The 26,408-nt window shown below is 49.5% G+C and overlaps 1 protein-coding gene across 1 annotated transcript in view; it reads left to right on the forward strand.

Annotated features, from left to right (window-relative positions):
- Positions 1–26,408, forward strand: part of ITPKB (inositol-trisphosphate 3-kinase B) — a 67,118-nt gene that overhangs the window by 27,110 nt on the left and 13,600 nt on the right. Inside the window, exons 3-4 of the mRNA XM_085054663.1 lie at positions 24,861–24,960; positions 25,548–25,761. Of these exons, the coding sequence (XP_084910789.1) occupies positions 24,861–24,960; positions 25,548–25,761 (314 nt within the window). The remainder of the gene's footprint in view (positions 1–24,860; positions 24,961–25,547; positions 25,762–26,408) is intronic.

A 26,408-nucleotide genomic window follows, 5' to 3' on the forward strand; every position in this document is an offset into this window, starting at 1 on the left:
TTTGGGAGCCCCTATGGAGGAACAGAGAGTGGGGGGGTGAGGAAAGTAGAGCTTCCAGCAACTTCTGCCAGCTGATTTGGGCCTCTCTGTACTTTTGTTGAAATCACATCCACCACGCTCTCAGCCCTTGCTTTTATGAGCGCATTTGTGCCTGTGCCAGGGGCAGGCATGAGAGTTCTTTGTTAGGAGCTGTGGGGTGCAGCCCCCTGGCTGGGGACAGCAAATGCTGTCTTGCTTCCAGGGCTCACATCTATGTGGGAATAATCACGTCATAGGCATCCTTGACAGCATCCCTGCTGGGGAGTCGAAGAGTGCTCCATTTTAGGAATGAGGAAGGCTTGGCAGAGAGGTGTTCTTCAGCACACCTTACGCACCCCCTTACTTGGATACCTCTGATTTGTAGCCATTTTGGAACTGGCAATGTTGAAGAGCAGTTTTTGATTCAGACAGTGCTTCAGGGTGATAAACACTGCCTGAAGAGTCTTGGCCCTCCACACTCCATTGGCCCTCAGGGAAAAACTCTGGCTTCAGAGAGCATATCCAGTGCCTGCTGGAGCACAGAGCACTGTTCAGACCTTTCCTTTCCTCACTCCTCAGCCCTCGGAGTCACACCACAGTCTCCCAGGCACACATGGCCCTCTGTCAGGCAGCCTTTAACATGACTCTGTAACTCTTTTTTGTTCTCTGTCTTATTTATGGCTGTAAAGTATGTTTCTTCCAGTCCAGCAGAAAACAAGTCGATGTAGAAAACAAGTCGATGTAGAAAACAATATACAATTCAGTTTGCAGTGGTGCATCTAATTTACAGGAACTGGCTCCTTCGTACAGTACATGCTGTGAAATAGCAGGTCTGCCTTGGCACTGGCTGGACAAACAGAGGTGACTAAGCAATGCAACTGATTTATGGCAGTAGCCTTGCACAGGAGATCCGGGAAACCTCTGGGAAAAATGCCTCTAGCTGGAGGAATCGCCACGTGCGAAGTATAAAGACTCCTGGGCACAGCAGAGACCTGTCGTCAGAGCCTGAGTAGCGAAACATGAGGCAGGAGAGCACTTAGTGTTTTGGGCACTGCCTCTCCCAGGACTCGCCGTGTCTCGGGCTGCCAGCGGGTGAGCGGAGGAGCCTTTCCCGCGGGATTGCGATGCAAGGCTGCCCGCGGCAAGCCAACGATGATGGACTGTTGTGGGAATTCCTGGCACAGGTAGGGCTGTTGGGGCAGACGGGGAGGAGTGACAGGTGCTTGGAAAGTTTGAGGCATGGCTGATTCTCCGTGGCAGAGGGATGGGAACAGGGGGAGGTTGGGGTGGATGAAGTACCTGAGTGCTGCATGGCAGGGTGACTGGGGAGGAGAGAGGTCTGGTTTCAGAGTAGGTCAAGTGCCTTCACTCTCTGGAAATGAGGGACTTGAGGGTGCTTATTCCTGTGGTAGTGCAGTGTTTTGTGTCGGGCCAATTATGGGCCACTGGCTATAGGCAGGTACAGAGAATATTTTAAGGAATAAAGAGGCAAAGTCATTTACTTGATTTGCCTTATAATAAAAGGCCTTCCATCACAACAGGGAATATTTGAGCAGTCTCTGAAGGTGAGCTGTGGTGTCTCTGTGGACTGCTGTTGCACTTCAGATTTGAGTTTCTTTTTGCCTAACCCACTTTCATCCTCAGAAGGATGTCCCGCTGTCCCACCACCCTGTGACTTAGGTTTTACTGGCTTGAGCTGCAGAGAGATTTTTCATTCTCAAGGACAGCCAACATTCACTGAACCGATGTTGTAAGAAGTTGTTTTGGCAGTGTGAGGATTTTTGGGGGTTAAGTGGTGGGGAAGAAGCAGGGCAATGCTCAGCTTTTCAGCCCAGCCAGCAAGGGCTTCTCTGCCTTCCCTCTTCCCCTTCCTCACATCCCACCAGTGCTGGATCTTTTCCCTCATCCCTCACCACTCTGTGTTGGAGCATACAGGCCCTTTGTTGTTGTGCTTTCCTGGTACCTGGCGCTGCCTGTTTGGCATGCCATGGCCTCCCCCACAAGTGCTGGCAGTGACAAGGGAAATTTGCCTCATCTCAGTCACCACTCTCAACTCCTGAGCACTCAGTGTCTGCTCTGCAGGGGAGCCCATCAGAAACACCCTGACATGTCTCAGAAGCTGATGCCACTGCTCCCTGGGAAGGGCTATGTTCTCCCTGCCCACCCCTCCACTCTGGTGGGGACAGAGCCCCCAGAACTGCATCCCACAGGGATGGAGAAATGAACATCCCACCTCATCAGGGAGATCTGGGGGTGACAAAAGCTGAGTGCAATCATTTCTTGAGAAGTAATAGGAAAACAAAGGGGTCAGTGCTTGCCACATTTCCTAGGAAAACACGAGTAACTTGCTGGCAGGGATGGCTGCCACAGCCTGAGAAATGGAGGGGCTGTTGCTGGAAATGTAGCTCTATGTCCTGTTGCACAAGGGGCTCAGTTTTAATGGGCAAGTCTGGGGAGAAAAGATACAGAAAGGAATAATCAAGCTAAAACTGAAAAATTCACTGCTTGGATTTGCAAGTGTGAGTATGTGGGGTATGAAATACCAGATTAACTGGTGGAGGAGAGCAGAAAGCACAAGGCAGATGCTCTGCCTGTTGATCCGGGCACAGGTGCTGTGGTATGTAAAGCACCTTTGGATCACTCAAGGAGCAGAGGAGGAGGTAGTTTGGCAGCATACCATTGAAATTACTACCTCTCTCTGAGAGGAATTGATTAATGAGATCAGGTAGGGACAAGGCTTACCAGATTAAAATGACTTTGCAATGCCTTCCCTTTTTCTCATGGGGCACCACCCAGAAACACAGATCAAAAATCCGCCTCTGGGTTGCATTGGATGAGTGGTCCTGTTGCACATCTCCACCCCTTAGGTCCAGGGTCTCTGTGCCAGCTGTAGCAGCTGTCTCAGCTGTGAAGGAATCCTGTGTGTGGGCTGCTCTGCCAGAGCAAAATGGGGCAGAGGGAGGTGGCAAGGATCAGCAGGCACCTGGCAAATCGAGATTGCCTCCTTCCGCATGGGCTGCAGCACTCGTGACTGGCTCACAGTCATAGCCATGTGCCTTCCCCTACACCTAGGGGCTGGGGTGGAGGTTTGGGTTCCTGTAGGTCCCCACAGCCTTGTTTGTGTTACACAGCCCTGAGAGGATCAGTGGACGCTTGATGAGTTTAGGAATCTGCCCCGTGCCATTGTAGCAGCATGAAGGCACTGCGTAGATTCCTAAACTTGCAAAGCTACTGACTATGCATAATGAACTGTGGAGAGAAGTACTTGTGTGCATCTGAAAAACCCAATACAAAGGCTTTAATGCTCATGGGTTACTCTTCTCGAGGATGACAATTCCCCAATGTGTAAACTCCCAGTATCTCATCAAAGAATCTAAGACAAACCTCAAGGAAGCTGCGCAATAGGGGAAACTCGTCAGGTGGGAATGGCATTAAAGAACTGCTCCTCTGGGAAGCTGTAACTTTCTTTTTTGTTCATTTATCTGCTGATAACTCAGCTGCCAACCCGACCACTTTCCTTGAAAACATTCTTTATTGCCAGACCCTGGATGCTACAAGCTTGCGTTTGATAACTGGCTGCATGGCACTGAGGCACTGGCAGTGGGGAGACACGGGCTTTCCAAGCAAGACAGTGACTTTCTACTTGCCTATGACCGATTTGAGGGTGGGTTGTTTTGCATTGCTTTTTTAAAGTAATGGTAGAGTTGAATCAGTCTAGGGGTAGGCTTTTTACCTACTGCTTATGTTTTGGAAAAATGTCACTTGCATGAAACACTACTTTCAAACTAGAGCTGTTGGGGCCTCTGCCTTTCCTGTTCTTCCCCGTGTGTGTTGAAAGGAACCTAAATTAATATGGTTGCCCTGTAGTTTAGAAATGTGGTTATGCTAAAGGGCTGTCTGCTAGATTGCTCTTGTAAGGTTTCCTCTAGATCCCATAGAAATTGCAGATGTTCATGCTTAACACTGCAAAGATAAGCTTAAAGTTCAAATGAAGCTTTGCATTAGAGTAGAAGGATGAAGCCAAATTTTGTCATTTCCTTGTCAGAGCTTTGTGTTTGAGGGTACATCTTGATGATGTGTGCCATGGATATGCAATTCATCACCACCTGGCTTTTCATGCAGCCGTGGCAAAAATACATGTTCTCATATCTCCCTGTTTGCTAGCTGCAACTGGAGAAAGTGTGTCCCAGGACAAGAAAACAAACATGCATTTTCAGACTCAAGCACTCAAAATATGTGTTTTAGGTGGTGGCAGCCCTGGGTTATAGAAGATGTGAGCTCACTTTCTTCTGCTGTAGCATTTTGGTTCCTACGAAGTCCCTTATAAGTGAATCAGGGCCAGTGACCTCATTTTCAGTAAATTACAAGGCGAGGTTATTGCTGATTTTTCTGTAGAGATGCCTGATTAAGCCACAGAGTAAATAATAGGAACAAATATTTCAGAAGGACCTTTCCCTCGGGGTTTGTTCCCACTGAGTCAGTCCCTGTTACATCAACAAGCAGTGCCACTTCAGTAACTGCGGGAATCAACAGCGCCGAGCGGAAATCGCAACACATCGAGCTGATTCCTCCTTTCCCCTCAGCTGGGTCATCACCATGCCTTTCAGTTTCCATCCTGCCCCAGTATGAATGTGGGCAGATAGCACAGCCTGGCCTTGAATTCAGAAGGTGGAGATGGATTACGGTAGTCCAACCCGGTCCCATGTCAAGAAGCTCTGCATGGGTCTGTCCTGCAAAAGCTTTGGCTCTACACTATCTTCTTGAAGGTGAGCTCTGGGGTAGACCCTGTGCTCCAGTGATTCTGCCTGTCCCACAGCAACCCCATGTTCTGGGCACCAGTGCCAGGAACACCAGCTCCTGCTCTCCTCCTGCCTCTCAGTCTCACTGCTCAGCCCCATCCAGGGACATCTTGCCTCTCCTGGAAAGTCACTCTCTTCCACAGGGAGATGGGCCACTGCCCTTCTAGTGATATGTTTACTCTGCTGGTCTGGCAGCACTTCAGCCTGGGACCTCCATGGCTCTGAGCAAGAGCTGGGAGTGCTTGGCATGAGGGAGCAGTGTGATAGCCTTGAGCTGTGCTGATCTGTCTTTCCCGGTTACTAAGAGCAAGCACTGACCCACTGAGCGACCTGCTCCATTCACAGCTGCCAAAATCAACTGGAGGAATCAGAACAGCTTGCCTGCTGGACCTGGGGAAAGTACCTGGGCTGAGGATCCTCTCCTTCTGCTGGGAATGGGCTGCGTGCCGAGAGCACAGTACAGCTGCAAGCTGTCATCCCAGCTGTGCAGCCCTGAGAGCTTGTTCCCGTAGGGAGCAAGCCGTTGAGTGGGAATGCTGGAATTGGCTGTCTCTGGCTCCCACCAGGCAACCATGGCGTTTTGCAACACGAGGTAGGGGACTCCAGCTGAGGCAGCAGCCCCCAGAGCCCTGGGAAACGGGGTTAGTAACAGTTTTCCAGCCAAACGCCTCCATGTCTGAACTCTTACTGGGAATAAGACAGTGGCAGAGCTTTTTGCCTGCAGATGGGCAGCCCCAGTATAGGGGCTGGAGATGTCCTGTTGAGCAGCAAAAGGATCACAAGATACTGGATCCTGTCTGCTGTCAGCAGCCCATGCTGAAGGCACCTTTGCAGTTGGCAGCAGGGATTCAGCTTTATGAGAAGCTCAACCATCACAGATCTGCTAACTTGGCCAGTTCGCCTTGCATTTTCCCCACAAGTCAGTTCAAGGTTACTAGGAAATGTCCTCCATCAGAAAATATCTAGAAAAGCCCACCACAGAGGGAAGGGAGGTAAGAGAAGGGGCACAAGTGGGGATGCAGTAAAAGGGCATCAATGGAAATTTTTATAGAGTGAGCAAAATGCAGGCTTGGGACAGCACCAGCCCTGCAGACTGCCAAGTCATCATCTCGTGCTGCCCTTGAACCTCCTAGCCTTCCGTCCTCCCTGGGAAGGGGAAAGGGCACAGTCTGCATTTGCTATCTTCTTCAAGGGCTTCAGATGAAATTCCCAGTGTTATGGAATTTGCGAACCTCTGTGCAGGGTAAGGAAGTCCAGGGAAAGCACAATAGCTGCAGGGGTAGCCTGGCACAGGTTCAGAGGTAGCAGGTCTTCAGAATGATCGGTGCTGGGCTCAGAATTGCCTCTAAAAGTTGCTGGAAAATATTTTCAACTAATAACACTTTTTTTTCCTGTTTTCCCTAAGCTCACATTCTTTTTCTCTGGTATTTTGGCTGACAGTTGAATGGATTTATTGCTCTAATAGCAGAAAATGACCATCCACAAATCCCTGTGTTTTTGCTGCCCCTAAGGCAAACTGCTCGTAGTTTCTCTATATTCCAGAGGACAGATACTTTGCAGGGTAGTTTTCCAGCCTCTGTCCGCAGACTGGCTCGGGCAGCCGGGCTCCTCCAGCAGCAAAATTCTTATACCTGCATTTCAGTGTCCTGCCGAGGGTGCCTTTTGTGCACTGGGAGAACACATGAAGCAATTCACAGGGAGGCTTTGGGGGCTGTGGGAAGTTAGAGAGCGAGCCAGGACACAGAGCTGGCTCTGACAGTCTTTGTGAGAGTTTGTCCTCCGTGACACATGGTGTGTGGCAGAGGAATCCACTGCAGCCAAGGGTCAGATTTGGCCTTTGTGCGGAAGGACAGGATGTTTCTGGTGCAATTCCATGGACTGGTGGAAGTGCATTTCCAGGGCAGAGCTTTGTCCTGTATCAGGTTTTGTACATCCATACTCTGCCAGCAGCTCGAGCCATTTTGGATATACATGCTGGATGCAGCTGCACTCATGTGACTTCCTGGGCTAAACTTTGTTACAGGGAAAAAGCGAAGTCTTTGTTTACCCGTCTCAATGGAAAAGTTTAGTTCTGGCCTGTCTTGCCAAGGAAGGAAGGAGTGTGCCAAAGTGATAGTACAGCGAATTCTGGCTGCTGGTGGACCAGGGTCAGAGCTGGCTACCAGGCACAGCATCAGCATCACACCCTGGCTCTGTAAGGCTGCCCTGGGGCATGGGGCTCCAGGATACAGTGAGCATCTGACTCTTCCTTGGCTCTCTCCACTGCTAGAGATGGCCACGGTGAGGTGCTGGTCAAGTTTCTCTTGTCCATCCAGCAGGAAATGAGGAGGGAGAGAAGCAAGCACTGTGTATGTGGGATAAGAATGGATCAGGGAGGAAAATACCTTTGGCCACATATGCACAGATGATGTAGCATAGTGCATGGTGGGACCATGCTTGGTTTTGAAGCACCATCTTAATTTGAGCAATCACAGCTCTGGTATCAACTCTCAATCACTGTATGCAGCTTTAGCTTTCTCAAAGAATGCATCAAATGCATGCAGCGCACGCTGCCCGAGCTACCCAAAGGGCGAAGCTCCAACCCTGAGCTCAGGCTTTATATTCCAATTTTTTCTGTCCTCCTTCCCCTTATTCAGGTGCTAGTGGCTCTCCTGAGCACGGGTTGCTTGGCTGACATGGGATGCTCTCTCACAGGGCTGAAAGGCACAAGTTGCCCCATAGGCTTTCATTTACAATAAGGTTAAATTACAGCCAGGCAATGCTCTTGGGTGCTTTAAAAGTTGCAGACTTTAAAATGGGCTCTGGAGAGTGGCTCAAACAGGGCTCTGCAAAGGGAAACTTACCCAGGGTGAATTTATCACATGCCTTTAATTCAGGAGCTGCTCTCCTGTGCCCAGCTGGGGCAGGGTGGTTCCCCCAAATCACAGCCTTCCTGTTGGGGCCCAAGAGCAGCACAGGAGTGGCAAAGGGCCCTATGCCACCAGAACAGGATCTCCAGCATACAAAGGACAGCCTTGTCTGAAGAGAGGGTGGGTTTTTTTCATATTTTCCAATGGGACTGGGAGACTCAAAAAGACATGGGACTGACTCACAAAATCCAACTCTTGAGACCAGTCTCTTGGAGTGGATAATTTTTTATGTTGTCCTCTTCCTGATCTAAGGAAGCAACAGTGCTGTGGAGTGAAGGACGTTGCCCCGCATGAGCATTACCTGTCCCCCTGCATCTAAAACTTTCCACTTGAAACCAAGAGCCCTCACAGTGAGCTCTGCTGCCAGTCCCACATCCCAGCACTGATGGCTGTGCAGCTGAAGCACAGCTGCAGCTCCCCTTCTGATTTTGTCCAGATCCTCGGTTCTGTGAGTGTTTCTGCTCCTTTCCTTTGGAGCTGCTTAAATTCAAATGAACAACCTTTTAATGGGACCTTCATCTTCCAAAAGAGTGTCTGTTAGTTGCTTGCCATGGCTAAAACTTTCCAAATGCTTTCAATGATCCCTTTCTTAAGTACCTCTCTATACAGGAAACAAAAATCTCTTCTTCCACCCTCCCCTCATTTAGCCACTCTCTGGGATGTGCCAGTCACTGACTTGAGAATACTTTGTTCTTGTCTGGCACATCAGCGGGTGTCACAAATAGTCGCCTCATCAACACAGTTTTTGTTAATATTTCAAACACACCCCATGGCTATTAAAAATACTAAAAATACCTTAGCTCATTAACAAGACACTGTTTCCAGCATATAAATTTTTCCATTCCAGAATGACTGACTGTAATGCCCTAAAAAGCTTACAGTTGTTTATAATCTAAGTAAAGTAGAACACCTTCCATCTACTTTTGGCGTGTTTACTTGTGCTGGTGAGTACATGAGAGGGATAGGCCTGTGCTGCTCTTTCCATAGGTATGTGTTAGCCAAAATGAAATACTTTTATTTATGGATTTTTGATTCTTCCTCTGCATCCACTGTACCACTGCCTGGACAACACCACTAGCAGATTCTAGGTCCTGGGAAGTTTTTACATCTGCTCTCATAAGCTGGAGCAGGGGTGTTGAGGGTCCCTGCCTTCCCCTTATGCAGGAGTGACCAGGCTGAGGCAAGGGGCCAGGCAGTCACTCCCTGAGCACACCAGCTTTGCATAGGCAATTACATTTGTGATTAGGAACGGAGAAGATTTAGCCACAACATTTGCATAGCTCCTGTGCAGAGCTCTGCAAATGCTGATGTACAGAACCCCAGGGTGGCAATCATGCCCTTGGCCCTGGGCCCACATGCAGGAAGAGTGCTGGTAGTGGTTTTCTTGGACATTTTGGAGATGCCAGCTCAGGAGAAATGGATCTTTCTCCTCAGTGGTGTCCTGGGGACATGTCGCTAGTTAGCTGTGCCATCCTAGGCATGCAGTGTACACTGCTGAGGTGTGAGCCTCCCCACTAATGAGGCTGTCACTGGGACTCAAATGTCTTGTGGTGGCCGTGGTTTGAAATGCTTTGTCTGCTCGATGAGGGAGCACATGGAACATTTTCAGTAGTTCCTGAAGCTGTAGCGTCAGGAATGCCACTTTTTCATCAGTAGCTTCCGAACTTGTTATTCATGCAGAGAGTCTTGGTGCTTGCTCAGGTGAAGGAACAGTGAATCCAAATTGGTTTTATGCAAAAAATGCAAATACCGCTTTTATTAGTAGATTGCCAAGTGACAGGGATAGTACATTTGCAAAGCAGTGCAGCTCATTTTCTGCAAATCTTTCCTCTCCTCACTCCATGTAAGGCCAGGGATCGTGTAAGGCGAGTTACATCCCTGAGAAGCCCTGGCAGCTATATGCTATCACACAGAGTTGTGACTTAGCAGTAAAAAATCAGGTTTTGTTCTCCATGGGCCAAACAGTCGCTCCAAATAGTGCTAGCAGCCAAGCAGTGAAGCTAAGCGAGGTCACCAAAAAGCAACTAGCTCCAAAAGGTAACTTGTGATTTCTAGCTGATCATGGTACCCTTTGTTCCAAGACTGTGAAGGTCTCAGTGCTATTTTGTAGAGAACTGGACTTGTTTTTCGTGTAGAAAATCTACAAGGGAGATACGGGAATTTCTAGCGATCACCCCATAGGTGACGCTGCCTTTTTGTAGCTTCCTTTCATCCCTAATCAACAACAGGAGCAATTCAGGAGCTTGGAAACACAAGTTTGGGGTTTTTTTCCTTTTTTTTTTAAATTTTTTTTTCTTCAGACAGGAGAGGCTTCCCAAGCCATGATTGAGTACCACTGAATTAATACTTTAGTTTTACACCTGTCTGGCAGTTCCTGACTCCAAGAATGGAATTGCCACACTGTGAGCCAGCACTCTGCTGAGGGGGGTGGCTTTGTGACAGCAGCTGCAGCCTCCCAGTACTTGCACAGTGCCCCAGAGTGGTGGGGGAATTAACCCTGCAGGGCAGAGGTCTCTGCATGGAATGCTGAGATTGCTACTTCTGCCCACACCAAGGAAGGACAAATAGGATTGTGAACACGTCACAGTAACTGAACCAAAGAGGAAACACTGACCCTAAAATGTCATGACCCTGAATTGTCATGTTGAAATTATACCATGTGTAAAACTGTCTAACAGTTAGTTGAACTTCTAGCAAGCATCCCCCATCCCCCAAAATGTTTGAGTTGAACTTGAAATAGCTATGCCCAAAAATGGCTTGATGTTCCCCAATTGCCCATCTCTGAGGTTCTGAGGTGGTTAAAAACTGCCTAAGTTGTTGTGTGTGGTATTTAATACCTCACAAGCCTGGCCTGCAGCTTTTAGCTGTGTGGGAGGCAGATAAGCTGTGACCAGAAGTGCCATATAGCACTGGCTTTCTGCAGAAGCTGCTGCCCTGAGCTGCCCCTGCTGATTGAAGGATCATCCCTGTGGTTGTTGGCACCCAGCAGTGGGAGAGAGGTCTTGGTGCTGGGGGTGAGTTAAAATCAGCCCATGAACTAAGATGAACATCTGGAGAGACCTGACCCTGAGAGCCAAGGGTCATGTCTCCAGCTCGAAGCATGGAGCTGGGAGAGGCCGTGTGTATGGCAAGCAGCTGCTCCTGGTTGGGGTCATGTGGCTGGTTGGGCTGTGCTGCTGTCCCCATCCATGCTGCAAGGCAGAGGCCTGTCCCAGGCGTGAGCAGGGCTGGCTCAGCCCCCTGGAGTTGCACTGGGGATGATGGCACAGCAGTGGGGTGGGCATCCCTGTGAGTGGGACTGGCAGCAGTGCCCGTGGTAGTACAGCCACAGTGCCCTGGTCCCAGCATGCCCAGATACCTGTGTAACACTCTGGAGTGAGGACTGTTTTCCCCCATCCTCCCCCAGGAGTCACTGCTGTGCTCCACAGGGAAAGCCACCAGGAATTTTTGGTTCTCCACCCACACCTTGCTCTGCTTGGAACCTCGACTTTTCTATACCCACACTCTGGGAGGTGTATAGCAGGTGTGCCCTTTTTTCAAGCCAGATCTGAAAACATGCACTCATTTGTTCCGAACAAGGCATTGTTTCTGGCCGCATCGTGCCTTCCTTCTTCTAAACCTGGTGCAAGTAGCACGCACCGTACTTTGCAGAGCCCTGCCATCTCACTGATCTCTCAGTTGCTCACTCAGGAAAGCTACCTCCTGCTCTGCAAGCTTCAACACCGTGTAATGGAAAAATGTAGAAGTGGGGCCCGGCTGTGCGTCAGCGGGTGCCTTGGCAACCTCCGCCTGCGCTCTGCTCGGTGATAGGCGCATGGGGCTGTCCGTCTGCACCGGGGATCAAATGTAGCATTAAGCATCCCCCCCTCCCTTACGAGGGAGAAGAAGGAAATACCAGGGTTTGCTGGTGTTGCTGGAGCTTGCCGGGTGCTAACAAAGCGGTAATTTATGAGCGCCGCGAAGAATTTCATCGTTCTTCAAAGCAGGACAGAGGCATCTGGCACTTGGCCACTCTGTTTGCATCAGTACAGGAAAAACACTGAATTTCTTCAAAGCTGCCACAGCGTTTCCTATTTTTAGGTTAACAATGCCTGTTTTGCTGTACAGCATCAAATGTCAACAAAGAGTGAAGATCTATTTATGTTGCTTTATTGTAAAGCTGAAGCAACAGGAAGCTGTAAGCTGGGTGCCTTCTGAGCCCTCCAAAAACCCTGTCCTGAGTCAGTTGTAAAGTGCACTGGGTTACTGCTGTGCCAGCGGGTTTGCTTTCTGATGGAGGAAGAAATGGTGGGAGTTTTGGGGATTGATTCCCTGTCCTCTGACCCTTCAGGATGCTGTGCATGGGAGAGAAACCAAATTCCCAGCTCTAGATTGCACTTGTATTCAGAGACACTTTGTTTCTTGCCGCTTTTCGAGCTCTCCCTTTTGAGGCAGCATCTCAGCACCAGTGTGCACCTTGGTCCCTGCATTTTACAATCAAAAGGCTCACTGGAGGAAGGGACAGTGTCAAGGGCTCTCTGTGCTCCTGAGGATGAGAGGAGTCAGGAAGGACACCAGTTTTCCTGTGTTCCACAACTCCATTGGACAAAGCCAGTTCTGACAGAAGTTTCTATCCTTAAGGACTCTAATTCAGAAGCTGTGGTTGCTGGCTTATTAAAACCAATCAGAAAGGAAGTGCTGTTCTGACATTGTATTTCTGAGTTGGAGAATAGAGGACATCCATGCATGTGTGGTTTTAGGTTGCAAAGTGGTCCTTGCCTTGCTGCAAGAAAACACCTGGAGCATGAGTGGTGTGTTAAAACTGATTTTACTGTGAGGGCAGGTACCAAATGCCTATAGGGGGGCATAAAGCAGATCTTAGCTCCAGATGATGCTTGACACCTTGGCTTGCTGTTGCTGCTCATCAAGCTGTTGCTGAGCAAGAGGAAGTGGCAGTGCCTGCCCTCTCTCCTCCTGCACTCTTGCAAATGCACTCCTGGGTGTCTGCAGCAGCCACTGAGCTATGGGGTGAAGTCCTGGTCACTTGCCGCTCACACCCCCAGCCTCCTCCACTAGCTGCTTATTTAGGAAGGAACCTCCTGTTTCTCTTTTTATTTTGATTTGGAAAAATAAAAATAGAAAAAGCCAGTCGGAGACAAAGTGACTAAGTGCTTCATGTGCTGCTGAAGTAAATGAACAGCAAAATGTCTGGGGGGAGAAGATGACTAAGTTTTTTTCCTCCTCTTCTGCTTCCTTCACCTTCTCAGAGAAGCTAAACATAGTTGCCTGCAGCAGGAGGAGACTTCAGCAACCGGCTGCTACCCACAGATGCAGCCTCAGAGATCGTGGGCTTGTGCCTTGATGGAAAACCCGGTCGTTCAGAAGACTGGGCGTCTTCCCTATATTCATTTCTCTTCTCCCTTGCTCTTCCCTCAAGACAAAATATATTTAGAAACACTAGGACACAATGAGCTAAACTCTGCCTTTGCTACACCCATGTTTATAATGGGTTCATTGTATTGCCTCTGCAAGTGCCCTCGCGATTATATGGCTAGATATAACTACCCTTCATCTTTGTCTCCTTTTTTGGACCAGAAAATTCTCGAGAATCCTCTTCAGACATAACAGTGCTGTTCCTAGAAAGGATATCTGGGTTTTAATATGAAACTCATGATCACTACTTCTTTAAAGGATATCACACTGTTTCATTCCTCTCGCCTTAAAATAGCCTCTTTCAAGAGAAATATTTAATTTAGAAACAATTTCCCTTCGATCTCTGGATCTGTCTTTACGAACCTGAATTGCCTGGGTGACCCTTGTGTGATGCTGTTTGTGGTTGGGGTGTTGTCAGCATTGCTGTAGTACTTAGACCCTCTCTTCCCACATCTGGGACTCCCACATAGGGCACTCGCCAGCTCTGCTATTCCCCTGAATGAGCAGTGTCTCCCCTCAAAACCTCAGCATATTCCCATTTGTGCCTGTGCCAGCATCAGCCCCCAGGGCTTACCTGGGGTCCCAAATAAACTGACTTGACAGGGGCAAGGTGTTTCTCCCTAAGCATCCTCTCCCTGCTGCACACCCAGGGATCTTCAACACACCACCCTTGCAGAGGTGATTTTCCATTATTAATTCTCAAAAGAAAGTTCCATTTTCCTGTTTCAGATCAGCATTTCCCTTTTGAGTTAGAGAAACCTTTTCCTCCCCAGCACCATGTGTAAGGCTGTAAACATGCACCAAAACAGCACGAAATTTCTTTGCTGGCCTCTGCATTCCTCTTTACACCAAAAACCCGGCATTCCTCCGGCTGGCACCTTGTGCATGGCATGCACTAACTCACAGGAGATTGTGGCCATTTATACAGGAGTGAAAAGTTTTTTCTCTGAATTTCTTAGGAGTTAACAGCTGAAATCCTCTTTTTCTTCCCCCGCCCCACCCCTGCGTGTCAGCACACGGTTGGGTTGGAAAATCCAACCCCGCGTGCCGCACCAGGATGTAGGGTTGGGTAAGTCTCTGTGTCTCCGAGGATCCCGTTCCTTTCCCTAAGGGCTCAGGGGAGTGCCGGGGTGCAGCAGGGCTTGCCAGCTCTACGCACAAGCTTCAAAGGCAGCGTGGAAGAAGCGGTGTAGGAAGAAACCTCCGTGCTTGGTGCCGTGGCGGCTTCTTCCCCCAGCGCCGCGCTGGCCTTCCCCCGGCACAGGGCTGCCCGGCTGGCTCCTCGGATGCTCTCCCAGCAGGCAGGCGTGGCAGGACTTTGGCTTTGGGAGCAGAGGTATGTACCTGGCCCTGCAGGAGTCGAACTGTGTGGCTGAAGCTGACATTTCTCGATGACTCATAGCTAAAATGGTTCAGGGGTGCGTGTAGGCTTTTATCCTCGGCTTCATTTTCTAACTCCGAAAATGAAGCCGAGAATAAAATTAGTGCTGGTTCTGTGTGAGGTCTGCTTGCTCTCAGCCCTTCTGCTGCAATGGGCCAAGGGGCAGCTAAGGTGTACAGTTAACCTGAATTCCTCCCTCCATCCTGGTCTCCAGGGTCCCACACAGCCGGTGCTCTGGCCCTGTGGAGCTGGTGCCACCCTCTGTCCATGCCAGGCTGGGTGAGACTGTTTCTGGGTGTGGCAGTGACAAGCACCCTGCCTGGCAGAGCATGAGGTGCAGCAGGGTCTGGATCTGTATGGATAGGGAATGGGGTAATGTGGCTGAAGTTGATGGGGATGATACAGTCCCTGTTCACAGCCTGATGCTGCTGTGTGGAGAATTGGGAATGAGCAGTTGAGCATGTGAGATGGTCCATGTTCGAAGCCCTTTAATTAGCTTGGTCTTGCTGTGCTCCTGGGAGCCCCTGGCTCCAGCACAGCCTGTGGTTGATGTGTCCAGTGAGGAAGGAGTCCCTGCAAGCAGCTACTTCTGAAGTGCATGGTTTGTCCTTCCCATATCCGTTCAGGCAGTGTGGCTGGAAAGCTGATGTAGTAGAAGGTCTCAGGGCACCCTCAAGGTGGGCTTGGAAGCAGACCATGGTGAACGAGCTTACGTCTGTCTCATTCTAGTGGTGAGAAGTCTTGTGTGTGCCCACAAGCCGTGGTGCCAGGAGTAATGGAGAGCTGAAAATCTGACCTGCACTGCCTTTAGCTCCAGCACACGGGGAGACTGGTCTGTGGGTGCATAGTGCCTGCAACAAATCCCTTTTTGCCTTCAGGTTTAAGCCACTTTTTTAAATAGCCCTTATTGCTCTTTTAAGACCAATACCTCTGAGATGCTGTGCTAAATCTCCTGGGAAGATGCTTTGGGTACTGTGTGGTGCACACACAGCAGGTCTGCAGCTGTGAGGAAGGTCCTGCATGGCATGTGCCTGTGGCTTCCTGGCTGCTTTCAATGCCCCTCTGTGGGCAAAGACTTTTCCCAAAGCCATCGTCTTTCTACTATGCTCCTTCTGGAAGGATCTGAGACCAAGGAGGATCAAGCTGCACTTCCATTCCTGGAGGAGCTTCTCCTGGTTGCTGATTATGTTTAGGAGCTGCCTAGGAAAAGGGGACCATCCCATGGTGATGTTTTGGAAGTGCTAGGGAGCCACGGCTGAGGCAGGCTGGTGCTCCCAGCAGCTCCCGTGAGAGCAGAAACTCCTCCAGCCACTTAGCAGAGGATTCCCGGTCCCAGCTCAAAGTGGGAGAGACAATAAAACTCCTAAATAGTACTTTAGATCACCAAAGTGCTATCCAAACATGAGGGACTCCAAACACAAATGAAAGTGCTAAAGTGATTTAAAGAGGAATTAAAAGGTCACGCTTGTTGAACATTTAGCTTTAGAGTTTAGTCATGTTTATGAAACTTACAACTGCTCTTCTAAATCACCTTTTTACACTTCACATACCCAGTAAATGTGAGGATGTTCAGCACTAATGACTAATTTAAAAATTTTTCTATTCCAAACAAATTACTGCAGCCATAGCCTGGCCCTCTCTTTTCTGCCCTTCCAGCTCTGCCTTCCCACTTTACAGAACGCACTTTGAAAGCATCTGAACATTTTACTTGGAAATGCTCATGGGAAAGAGATGCATTTCTCATGCACATACTCCACAAAGTGAAGTGCAGGTATGATCAAACAGCAGAAGAGCAGGCATCTAACTCTGTGACTGGGCAGAGCAAGAGAATAGCAATGGAAAGGTTTTCTGTGTCCAAGACCAGCATGAAGTTCTGGGGGTTTCAGCAACATCAAAGCTCAAGTCTACAAGCCAGGTCTACGGTCTCAAGTCTACTTCTCATCAGCTTCTCCTGCAGATTGCTTCACTAACATTGCATGACTTGGCTTGGTTAACCTTGCTTGGTTAACCTTGCCTGCATATCATCAGTGCTTATGGGCATTATGCTCCTGGGGTGTTACATTTACAGTATCTGTATTGATGGCTTCCATGCTATGCCACAGAGGAAATACTTCATATGGCTACAGCAGCACTGGAAGTCAGTGGCAGCCCTGTCTGGCCTGTGTTGACCCTACTTGGTAATGTCAGACTGAATGAATGAGTGATGTATTACCATCACACCATAGTGTGTGCCTGCTCTGAGCCTTGTGGGGAGGAAATCCCTGCCCACCCCCCTTCTTTGGGGACATGTGCTCTGGGCATTTCAGCTCATGTCATGGCTCTTGTCAGAGAGCAGACTAGTCCAGTTCCAAGATTTCTGGGTTGCCTCCTGAAGCTGATAGAAAGAAATCAGACTCAAAAGCCCCAGTATTAAAAACTACTTTGTTCTAGTCATTGAGGTTACTCCTGTGTTTGGTGTTTCTAACCCAAATGTCTCCAGGCAGGCTGTAAATGTGTCATCCTGGTTTAAATCGCTAAAAGCTTACCTTCAAATGGTAGAAGAGAGTGTTTGGCAGATGATTAACTCTACCTACCAGTCTAAATCAGACAGATTGGAAACAACTGGGACTTTTACCATCTGCTGGTCTGACTACCTGTTTTCCCAACATGCCCTGTGCCAGGACCCCATCTTTCCCAAAGGACTCCAGAGTTTGGCTCATCCATTGGGAGGACATGGCAAAGCCTACAGCTCCCATCCCTGTACGAGCACAGGGTTTGTGTTCAGGTTGTTTCTTGCAGGAAGGCTGTGTCTTACCAAACCACTGCCCTCCAGGATATGCTGTTGGGACTTTTAGGAGCTGAGTCTCTTCCATAACCTAAGCTGCAGCTCTGGCCTTTAGGGTGCTGAGCTGGGCTTCAAATCAAGTAAGCAGAGACTGATGCACTTGTTTGCTAGGAAGGGCGCGTCTCCTGGTCTCAGCATGTGGGAACTAGCAGCAGTTCAGGATTCACAGTGGCAGGGTTGGGAAGGCTGCGGGAATCCTTCCCTGCTGGCAGCATGAGAGTGAGAAGTGCCAGAGCCAGCACGAGCTCAGGAGCCCATGTCCCCAGTGTGTGCTGTGCTGCTGCAGGAGCTGATGAGCTGAAACGATGTTTGGAACCAGAAAGATGGTGGTGAATACCCTGGAACTGGGAAAGGGATCAAACACAAGTCTCCAGATGGAACCAGCGCAGTTTCCATCAAAGCTGATGACAAGTTCTCTGATAGAGGGATACAGGGTCAGATCTTTGGACAGCACATCCCGTTTCTCAGCTGGATGCCTGATCTGGCTGCCTGCAGCTGCGTGCACCAGCGTGTTGCACCAGTGAGCTGCAGCACTCTGGGACTCTTCTCACAAATCAGTTCACCAAGGCCCACATTTGGCTACCAGCAAGGATTTTTAGAGTCTGCTGGCTTTTAAAGGCTAGCTGCTTTCTGAGGAAGAAGCACTGTATAACTTAAGTAGCAGTCCACCAAAAGTGATTAGCTGTTTCTGAATTACTCACTTACCTTTTCCAAGCTGAAAATTGCTTAACAAATCTTATTGGTGTGTACATAATGAGTAACAAATACATTTGCAGAGATCTGGATCAGTTCCCACTCAGGAAAGTTGGCTGGATGCGTCTAATGCAGGCAATTAATAATTCAGCTGGCTTTATGGGAGGGTCAGTCGTGGCTGATCTGCAGCAGGAGGTGTTCAGCTTTGCTTCAGTAAAGGCTCTCCACCAGGAAGAAATGCCTCCTGGAGACAGCAGTAGCTTCGAGGCTCAGCTACTCTGAGCTCCAGTGCAGGCTTTGCCTTCACTCTCTCTTAGGTTTTTTTGTCTTCTTTCCTTCTTTGCCAAACTGGACAGAGAAGTAACACCGCCTCTCCTCTCTGTAGCTATCTCCCCTGAGCATGGTGTTGACGTGGCTCCTGCTCTGCTGCTCCACTCTGCTCGTGCTCTGGGGGTGAGGAGGTTCCAAATGTCCGTCCAGGCGATGGGTGACTCCCATGCTCCTGACTCCCACAGCCGCTCTGTTTCCTTCCATTGTCATAGGGGAGGTCAAACTGAAGGACTGCTACTCACTCATCTGCCTCTGCTGTTTCCAATTCTCCTTGCCTCCATCTCAAGCAGGAAGAGGCAGCCTGCAACAAGCTCCTGATATTTTCCAATACACTGGAATGTTTTTTCCATGATCCAAGCAGATGTTCCTGGCTTTCACGCATTCTTACGGAGGCTCCTCTGTTGTGCATGCTGATCTCTGCAGACAGCAGAGAAGCAGTGGCTTTATCTCTATGGCCCTCTACCCCAGATCTCTGGTCTTGGTGGGACTACTCCCTGATCCCACTGGAGAAAAGGGCATTCCTCACAAAGCCAGAGGGGAGGGGCTTATCTCTTGTGAGAGGCAAAATCTTTCCTGGCTAAAATGGGACTATTCTGAAAAACAAAGTGTTTGAAGTGAAAGAATGTACATATTACGACTTTTTCTCACTCTAAATGAGATGGAGACCTTTGAAAGTAGCAGAAGCTACTACACCCCAACAGAAGTGAGTTTCTATACTGCAGCCATCAAAATAATTTATCTGTTGGAGCTTGGGGGTTTGCACTAGAATTTCTAGGCACCAAGAAGTGCCTTTAAGTCATCACACTGTATTTCCTTGTCTTGACTTCAGTGAAATCTGGTGTTCAGCCTCACTTCATCTTTGCTTAGCAATGTCTGTGGGATGTGGGACTGGCATTGCCTCTGCCAGGTTTTGGAGAGCTGCTGAAACTTTTGTAGAATGCCTTTTGTTACTAAATCAAGAAATGCCCACTGATCCAAAGCCCCCCTCCTCACTGCCAGCTGCTCCTGTGGCCAAAACAAGACTATTTAGCTGCTGTGCAGTGCAGAAGCATCAGCAAGGATGAGAGGAGTTTATGTAGGATGAAGATGATATAAAATATGGGCTGTCACTTGCTGCCAGCATCAGGGTCAGTGATCATAGCCTGATGCATGCTGAAGTGGTCACTGGGCTCTTTCTGTCGTTGCTGAGACAGAAGCAGCAATTCCAGGTCCTGAGAGATGGCAAAGCCAACCAGAGCATAACCCCAGCTCTGCACCATCACAGGTTTTTCATCCAGAATCCTGTATTTTGCAGGATGTCCCATGCCAGGACACACCAAGAGGAGACATTCTGTTGTACCTGCCAGCTCTGCCCCGCTGCCCTCTGCGCCCAGTGTCCAGCACAATGAACAAAGCTGGCCTCCCCTCCACGGCTGGAGTGACAAGGTTTTTCCCAGTCAAGGGAAACAATCATCACTAGGGAAACCTTAACTGCTTTTTAAAGAGCAAGAGAAAACACACTCATTCTTTTAAACATGGAAAACTGAATGGCCTCTTTTTCCTTGGCTGCATGTGCATGGCCGTGGAGCAGGCTGGCACGGAGTGAACTCTGCAGGCAAATGCTCCCCCACTCATTTTATTATTAAAGAGGAGAGGTCTGTGGGGCAAAGTCTGCCCTTCTCAGCTCTTGCTGCCTTGTTTTTTTAAACCAGAAAGGCTGCAGATATGAGGAGTCACTCGCCAACCCTCCTACTTGTGACTGAAACATCTTGGAGCCAGCAGGGGCCCCTGGCACCACAGCACCACAGTTTCACATCTCTTGGAAGGGCTGGAAGTGAAGCCCCCAGGGGCAGAGCTTTCTCCAAAGAGAGTGGAAATCCAGGGTGTCACTTATGCAAGTCGCTGGGCTGCAGCAACTCCAGTGAAGCCTGGGGAAGCAATGGGCATTGGTCACACTACTGTCTCCTCATAGTTTTCCTCCACCACTTCTGATCCTAGGATATTTTGTGATTTTCCTGGGATAAAGGAGCTGAAGTTCTTTTCACAATTGGGAAAATCATTAATTTAATGCTGCTCCCACTCTTTTCCATCCCCTGTCCCAGCTGTGTAATCTTGCCTCTAACCATGCATGCTCTAGTTAATAAAAGGCACCGAAATACAGGTCCAGCTCCTGCTATTTCCAGGAACATTTGGTCCCATAAAACCATAGGAAAGCATAATTTCAGCAAATTAAATCAGTTACTGCCTATCTCTCTGGCTGAATGCATGGAAAGGGAAGAGCATCCTGCTGGCTCCATGTATGGGGAATAACACCAGTCAAATTCCAGCAGTGTCCATGCTGGGAAAGGGAGGCAACAGGCAGTCTGAGAAAGACACGTCTCCTTTGAGCAGACATTAAAGGAATACCGTATGCAATAGGGAAAATGTACAACAAGCACTGAGCTCATCAGTCACTTTTTGTTTAATCTAATTAAACACAATATATCCTCTGACCTTCTGCACTGGCACTAAATTCTCCTATGTTGTTCTTTCCATACGAAGCTCTATTGACAGATGGGGAAAGCCTAGAGTTTGCTTTAAGCTTCAGATAAGTAAAGTTAAACATACAGCAGATAAAATTGTTTTCCCAGAACTCCTCTCCCACTGACCAATTGTGGGTGCTCACTGGGAGGGATTAACTTCTCTGGCCTGTATCCCACCCCTGGCTTGGGGCACTGCTCTGTGCAGTGAACAAAAGTTGCATGAGGGCAGAGGCAGAAGCAGAGTGCTGCAGAAACCCTGGAATGTTCATTTTTAGAGTTGGTTCTACAGTTGCTGAGCTTCATTTCCATGTGGCAGACTAATCGGGAAAATGGTGCCGTTCCTTGCTAAATATATTTCCAGAGTCACTAAATAATTTATTTAACAGCTAATCAGTTGGCATTTGCTGATGCTGAACCAGGTTTTAAATAAAAAGTGTCGAATTGCATCAGACACCTCGTGCATATTCCCTGCTTATACAGACTCCACGTTCTCACTGCCTCTGCAAGAATGCAATCGGTCAACACAGCTTCCTGAATTTTCTGGGAGTCAAAGCAATGACAGAGCTGGATGTGGGGGAGAGCTCAGTGCCAGGGTTTCACATCAGGTGCAGGCTTTGATCGAGCAAAAGACTTGGAAATGTGCTCACCTTTCAGCGTGACACCCTGCGTGCTCACTTCCTTGCAGGCAAATGAGAAGAGCACGTATCTGCCCTTCACCAGCATCACTTGGTAATGCCACCTGCAGAGCTATTTCTTCCAGTATGGTGAAAAGTCCTTTAGTCTGAGTCTGGGGAGTTACCACAGGTAACACCTCCATGCATGTACAGCTCTGCCTGTGCTCCTGGACGTGCAAGCAAATAACTCTTTGAAATGTAAACCAAAAGTTACAGACAAGCCCGGGGGCAATGACCTTATGGGTCCCAACAGGCCTTGTTAAAGAAGATTTCTTTACTGTAAATAGCCTTAATACTCCCTTTGTCTATTAATAGCACCAGGCAGGGCAGGAGGCAGCAGAGGGATTGTTTCTTGCATGTGGTTGTGGAGTCGGACTGGAGTGGTGTGAACCTCATGGCTCTGGCTTTCCATGGCCAGCTGTTGAGCCTGACAGGAGGGTTGGCATGACCGGGATCCCAAACCATTGGCTTTGAGATCTCTGAACACTCATCAGTGTCGGAATAAACAGAGACCTCTTGCTATCCCCAGAGGCTGTGAAGGACCCTGCAGATGGTTAAAAGCCACCTACCATCTCACATGGGGCTCAAAGGAAAGTACAAAGGCTGACTTTTTTTGACCAACTCTCTACCTAGGGAGAATTTTGCTATCTTCAGGCAAAGAGGGTAGCGGGATCAATGAGGACATCGACCAGTGTTGCTCCTCCATGGTCCAGCCTCCATCTCCCCTCTGCAGTCTGTCCCAGAGATCAGATCGAGTCATGCAGCTGCTGGCTTAGTAGGGAAGCTGCCCCTTGCAAAACTCAGTGTTTTGAGCACTCTCACAACAGACCAATATCCTTTTGATGAAGCAAACTTTCCCTTACTACATTGGGAGGGGGCTCAGGTGTAAACCAAAAGTCCAATGACTCCTGAAGGAATAGGAGAGACAACAATCCCTCCTTTCCCCTATAAGTGTCCATGGTTGCTCCTGTGAGGTCAGGGGAAAGGGGCTGTGTGAATCAGGATTGTGGGCAGTGACAAATGACCTTGCAGTCAATTTCCAGCAGGTTGAGAGTGGCTTGAAATGGATGAAGCTGCCTCAAGCTTCACCATAAAAAAAGCCATTGCACATGTCCTTAAAACTTGGGTTGGAAATACCTGGCTAAATGTGTGCCTAAAACCAGGTGAAGCCTGGATGAAAACGTTTCCCTGGCATAAAGGGGTGAGGATGTGCTACCTGTTCCTCAGGTGGCTGTGCTGAGTGACTGGCTCTCTGTCTCATTCAGATCAGCAGAAGGGTTGTTGTTGTGTTTTGTGTCTCCAGGGGACTCAAGATCGTTACCCTGCACTGGGAGCAGTGCTGGAATGGAGCACATCCCTCCTGGGAAACCCCTGGCAGGGGGAAGCCAGAGTGGCTTGCTCTGCTTTAGGCACTGCTTACCTTCACTCTGTCTGTACTTTGAAGTACCCTAAGTTTTTAGCTATAGAGCTCTAACCACCAAAACCCAAAATCTTGGCTTGGGAAGGCACGTTGCCTTGGCGTGTTTCCTGGGACCGAGTGACTTATGATGCTGTGCTGCAAATGAGGGGAGAACTCCTTCTTTTAGAGGAGGTGGGTCACACTCCTTTAGAGTTCAAACTCCCCCGGAGACTTTTCCCCCCTTTTTTTCATGACATCAGCCAGGACTTGATGTTACTATTTTAAAAACAAAAGGAGGGGACACCCCCCCCGCTTCCCCTCTGCTTTCTGCCAAAAGGAGAACAAAGAACAGCTAAAACACACAAGTTCTGGCACTCTGTATGGAAATAAAAACATTCATCCTCATGTCAGGTAGGGAACTGCCCGACCCCCCTGCCAAAGCAAGCAAGCCGGGCGGCAGAGTGAGCCCACGGCACGGAGGAGCCCAGGAGAAGGGGATGCCCGGTGTCACCCCGCGCTTGGGCAGCTCCTGCCAAACTCCTGTGCTGCTGTCCCAGTGCCAGGCTGCGCCGGGACGCTCCCGGCCACGGGCAGCCTTCCAGGGAAGGGCAACCCTGCTCCTCCCAGCCTGCGAGGTGGGGAAGGACCTTTCTTATTCCCCTCTCCCACCTGTCTCCTGCCCACCACTTAGGCAGCCCCTGCATCTCCCTGCTGCCCAGCGGGCTGGTGCATGGCACAGGGATAACCCGGTGTCATTTCCATGCTTTAGACACTAACAGCTTTGTCTGGCTGCTTGCTCGCCATTTAAACATGTCAGCAGTTCCCAGTGCAGATTCCTGTGCCGTGAGTTCACCCCCAACAAGCATCCAAGCTGCAAGTCGGGGCTGCTGGCTCTTCCCTGCCTGTCTGTGAAGCATTACTGGAACAGGGGCCAGTTCTCCGAACACGAGGAAGAGATTACTTGGGCTTTCTGGAAGGCTCCCTCCCATGCCTTCAGAGCAGAGCAAATGAGGATAATTTATCTGCAGGCTTCCAGCTGAACCCAGAGGCTTGGAGCAGCCAAGGACTACACTGTTTGTCCCAGCTCCTGCAAGAAGGCATTTTTCCATTGTTGCCGTTGTATATCGTTCACATAATTTGTTTGTGCCGTCACCTTCTGGGGCCAAGATAAGAGGTCATCCCCTGCCTTTTACTGGCGGAGTGTTCCCTAGAACAATCCAGGGAAAAACTCACAGGAAGGAGCTGTTGAAGGAGGCTTTCATACGTCCAGTGCAGCCTTCTCTACAGTCATGTAAATAGTTTTGAGCAATCTATCTGGTGAGAAACACAACATGTCAGAAGGGAATTGTTCTCTGAACTGTAGTTACAGGATGGGCCAGAGCGGGCGGATCAGTGCACGTGGGTTGCCAGCTTAATGGACACAGCAGCTGCCTGTCAGGGGGAACAAAAGCCAGGCAGGGAGCCTCTGTGTGCCTGTGCTCTTGTTCCCCTCAGCACCTGGAGGTCGGTTTTGTGGCTGGATCACAATGCTGGGTTCTCTTCCCACTCCATCCCTGATCTCACGCGGTGCTCAGGGATGGGTTAACGCAGCTGCTGCTCCGCAGAGGGGTGCAGGGAGCGGAGACAAGGCAGTGCGGATGGCTGGGCGCTCCGCGGCAGGAGCAGCCAACTGGAACAACGCTGTAACGCCGTCCACTTTAGTGAAGTTACTCGTGATTTTTGAATGCAGAGTTGAGGCCCAGTGGCTCCAGCTTGGCACAGCGCAATGGGAAAAGAGCAGATTCTCTGTTTGCTTCCATCCTGCGCTGGCTCTGGTGCCTCTTTCCCTATCCAAAACAGCTGCATGCTGCCTGAAGTGACTTTACGGACAGTAAAAGCTTAAAACATTGCATTCACCTTCATGATATTTTTTCCCCTTAGAGCAAGTCATGGCGGAAGATCAAGAATATGGTGCACTGGTCCCCGTTTGTGATGTCTTTCAAGAAGAAGTACCCTTGGATCCAGCTAGCGGGACATGCAGGTACGGAGCATGGGGAGGGACAGAGTGGTGGAAAGGCTCTTTGTTATCCCAGGTTAATGGGCTTTGTTGGCCTGAATTGCTTTAGGCTGATGCATGAGTGTCACAGCTTGCAGCTCCCACTCTCTAGCCCAGGAGAGTGACTTACCTAAATGCCAGGGAGGGTGGTGTGAGGATGCTCTGGGCTTTCAGTCTCCCAGGGCGTGCAGCTATTATTGCTGTGTTTTCCTCAAGCAGCAGAAAGCTTGGTCCTTTGGGTGAGAGCCAGGCCCACCTCTTGACCCACTGCAAAGGTGCCCCACACGAGTGCAGAGACAAAGGTGGGGACCTACCATGAAGTGCATAGAGGATGTGAGGCAAATGTGTTGGGTGCTGCAGGACAGGTCTCTGCCCTGTCTGGGGTCTGACAGTGCTGGTCATAAACCTCTGGCAACCTGACTTTTTCAGTATCTGTCTGTGGGGACTCTTTTGGGTGCAGGTGTAAATGGAGGTGCTTCCAGGGTGTTGGGCTGCTCTTCGTGTTTTAGAAGGCACAGCATCATTCTGCCACCATCTAAAGCAAGTGCCACGTTGTCCCTTGTCACCCTCAGGCAGTTTCAAGGCGGCGGCCAATGGCAGGATACTGAAGAAGCACTGTGAGTCGGAGCAGCGCTGCCTCGACCGCCTCATGAACGATGTCCTGAAGCCCTATGTCCCTGCCTACCACGGAGATGTGGTCAAGGATGGGGAGCGATACAACCAGATGGAGGATCTGCTGGCTGAGTTTGACTCCCCCTGTGTTATGGACTGCAAAATGGGGGTCAGGTGAGTGGCTTTGGGGATGTTCTGCGAGTTTTAAGGTGGGATACTCAGAGTAAATGCATCTTCTGGGTATAACTGCCTAAAACGTAAAATTAAGAACACCAGGCTCACCTGTTTTCAGGAAAAGCTAAGCCAACAGTGTGAGGAGAAGCTTCCATGTAGAAGCCTGGGTATGGAAAGGACACACCAGGCTCCTTCCTTCTCTGCTTGTTGACTGTCCTGCATGATGGGAGAGGTTTGGTGTGGCAGCAGGGACAGCACTCTGTTTGGGTACTCCAGAATGGCCCAGTAGCTTTTAGGAGGCCCTCTCTGCCCCATGAGGACACAGCCAAGGAACAGAGTGTAGGAGATCCTGCCCAGGCTGCCAGAAGGGTGAAATAAAGACGCTTGAAAGGCACAATTTCAGTGAGCGAGAAATTTTCCCTCTGCTCAGCTTTTGCTCCTATGCGCACTGGAGGGATAAAATGCATGTGCTAAGTAGTTTAGTGTCTTTCATGCAAAGGTCTTGAAACATTTCCTAACAGATGAGCAACATTACCCATGTCCTCCTTGAAAACCATCTCCAGATCCGCCAGGATCCCAGGCTACAGCCACTTGGCCAGCAGCAGTTTTGGAGTGAGCCATGCCATATCTGACAAGGGTGTCCCAGA

The sequence above is a fragment of the Lichenostomus cassidix genome, chromosome 3 (assembly GCF_008360975.1).
Source record: "Lichenostomus cassidix isolate B80296 chromosome 3, HeHo_3.0, whole genome shotgun sequence".
NCBI classification, from domain to species: Eukaryota; Metazoa; Chordata; class Aves; order Passeriformes; family Meliphagidae; genus Lichenostomus; species Lichenostomus cassidix.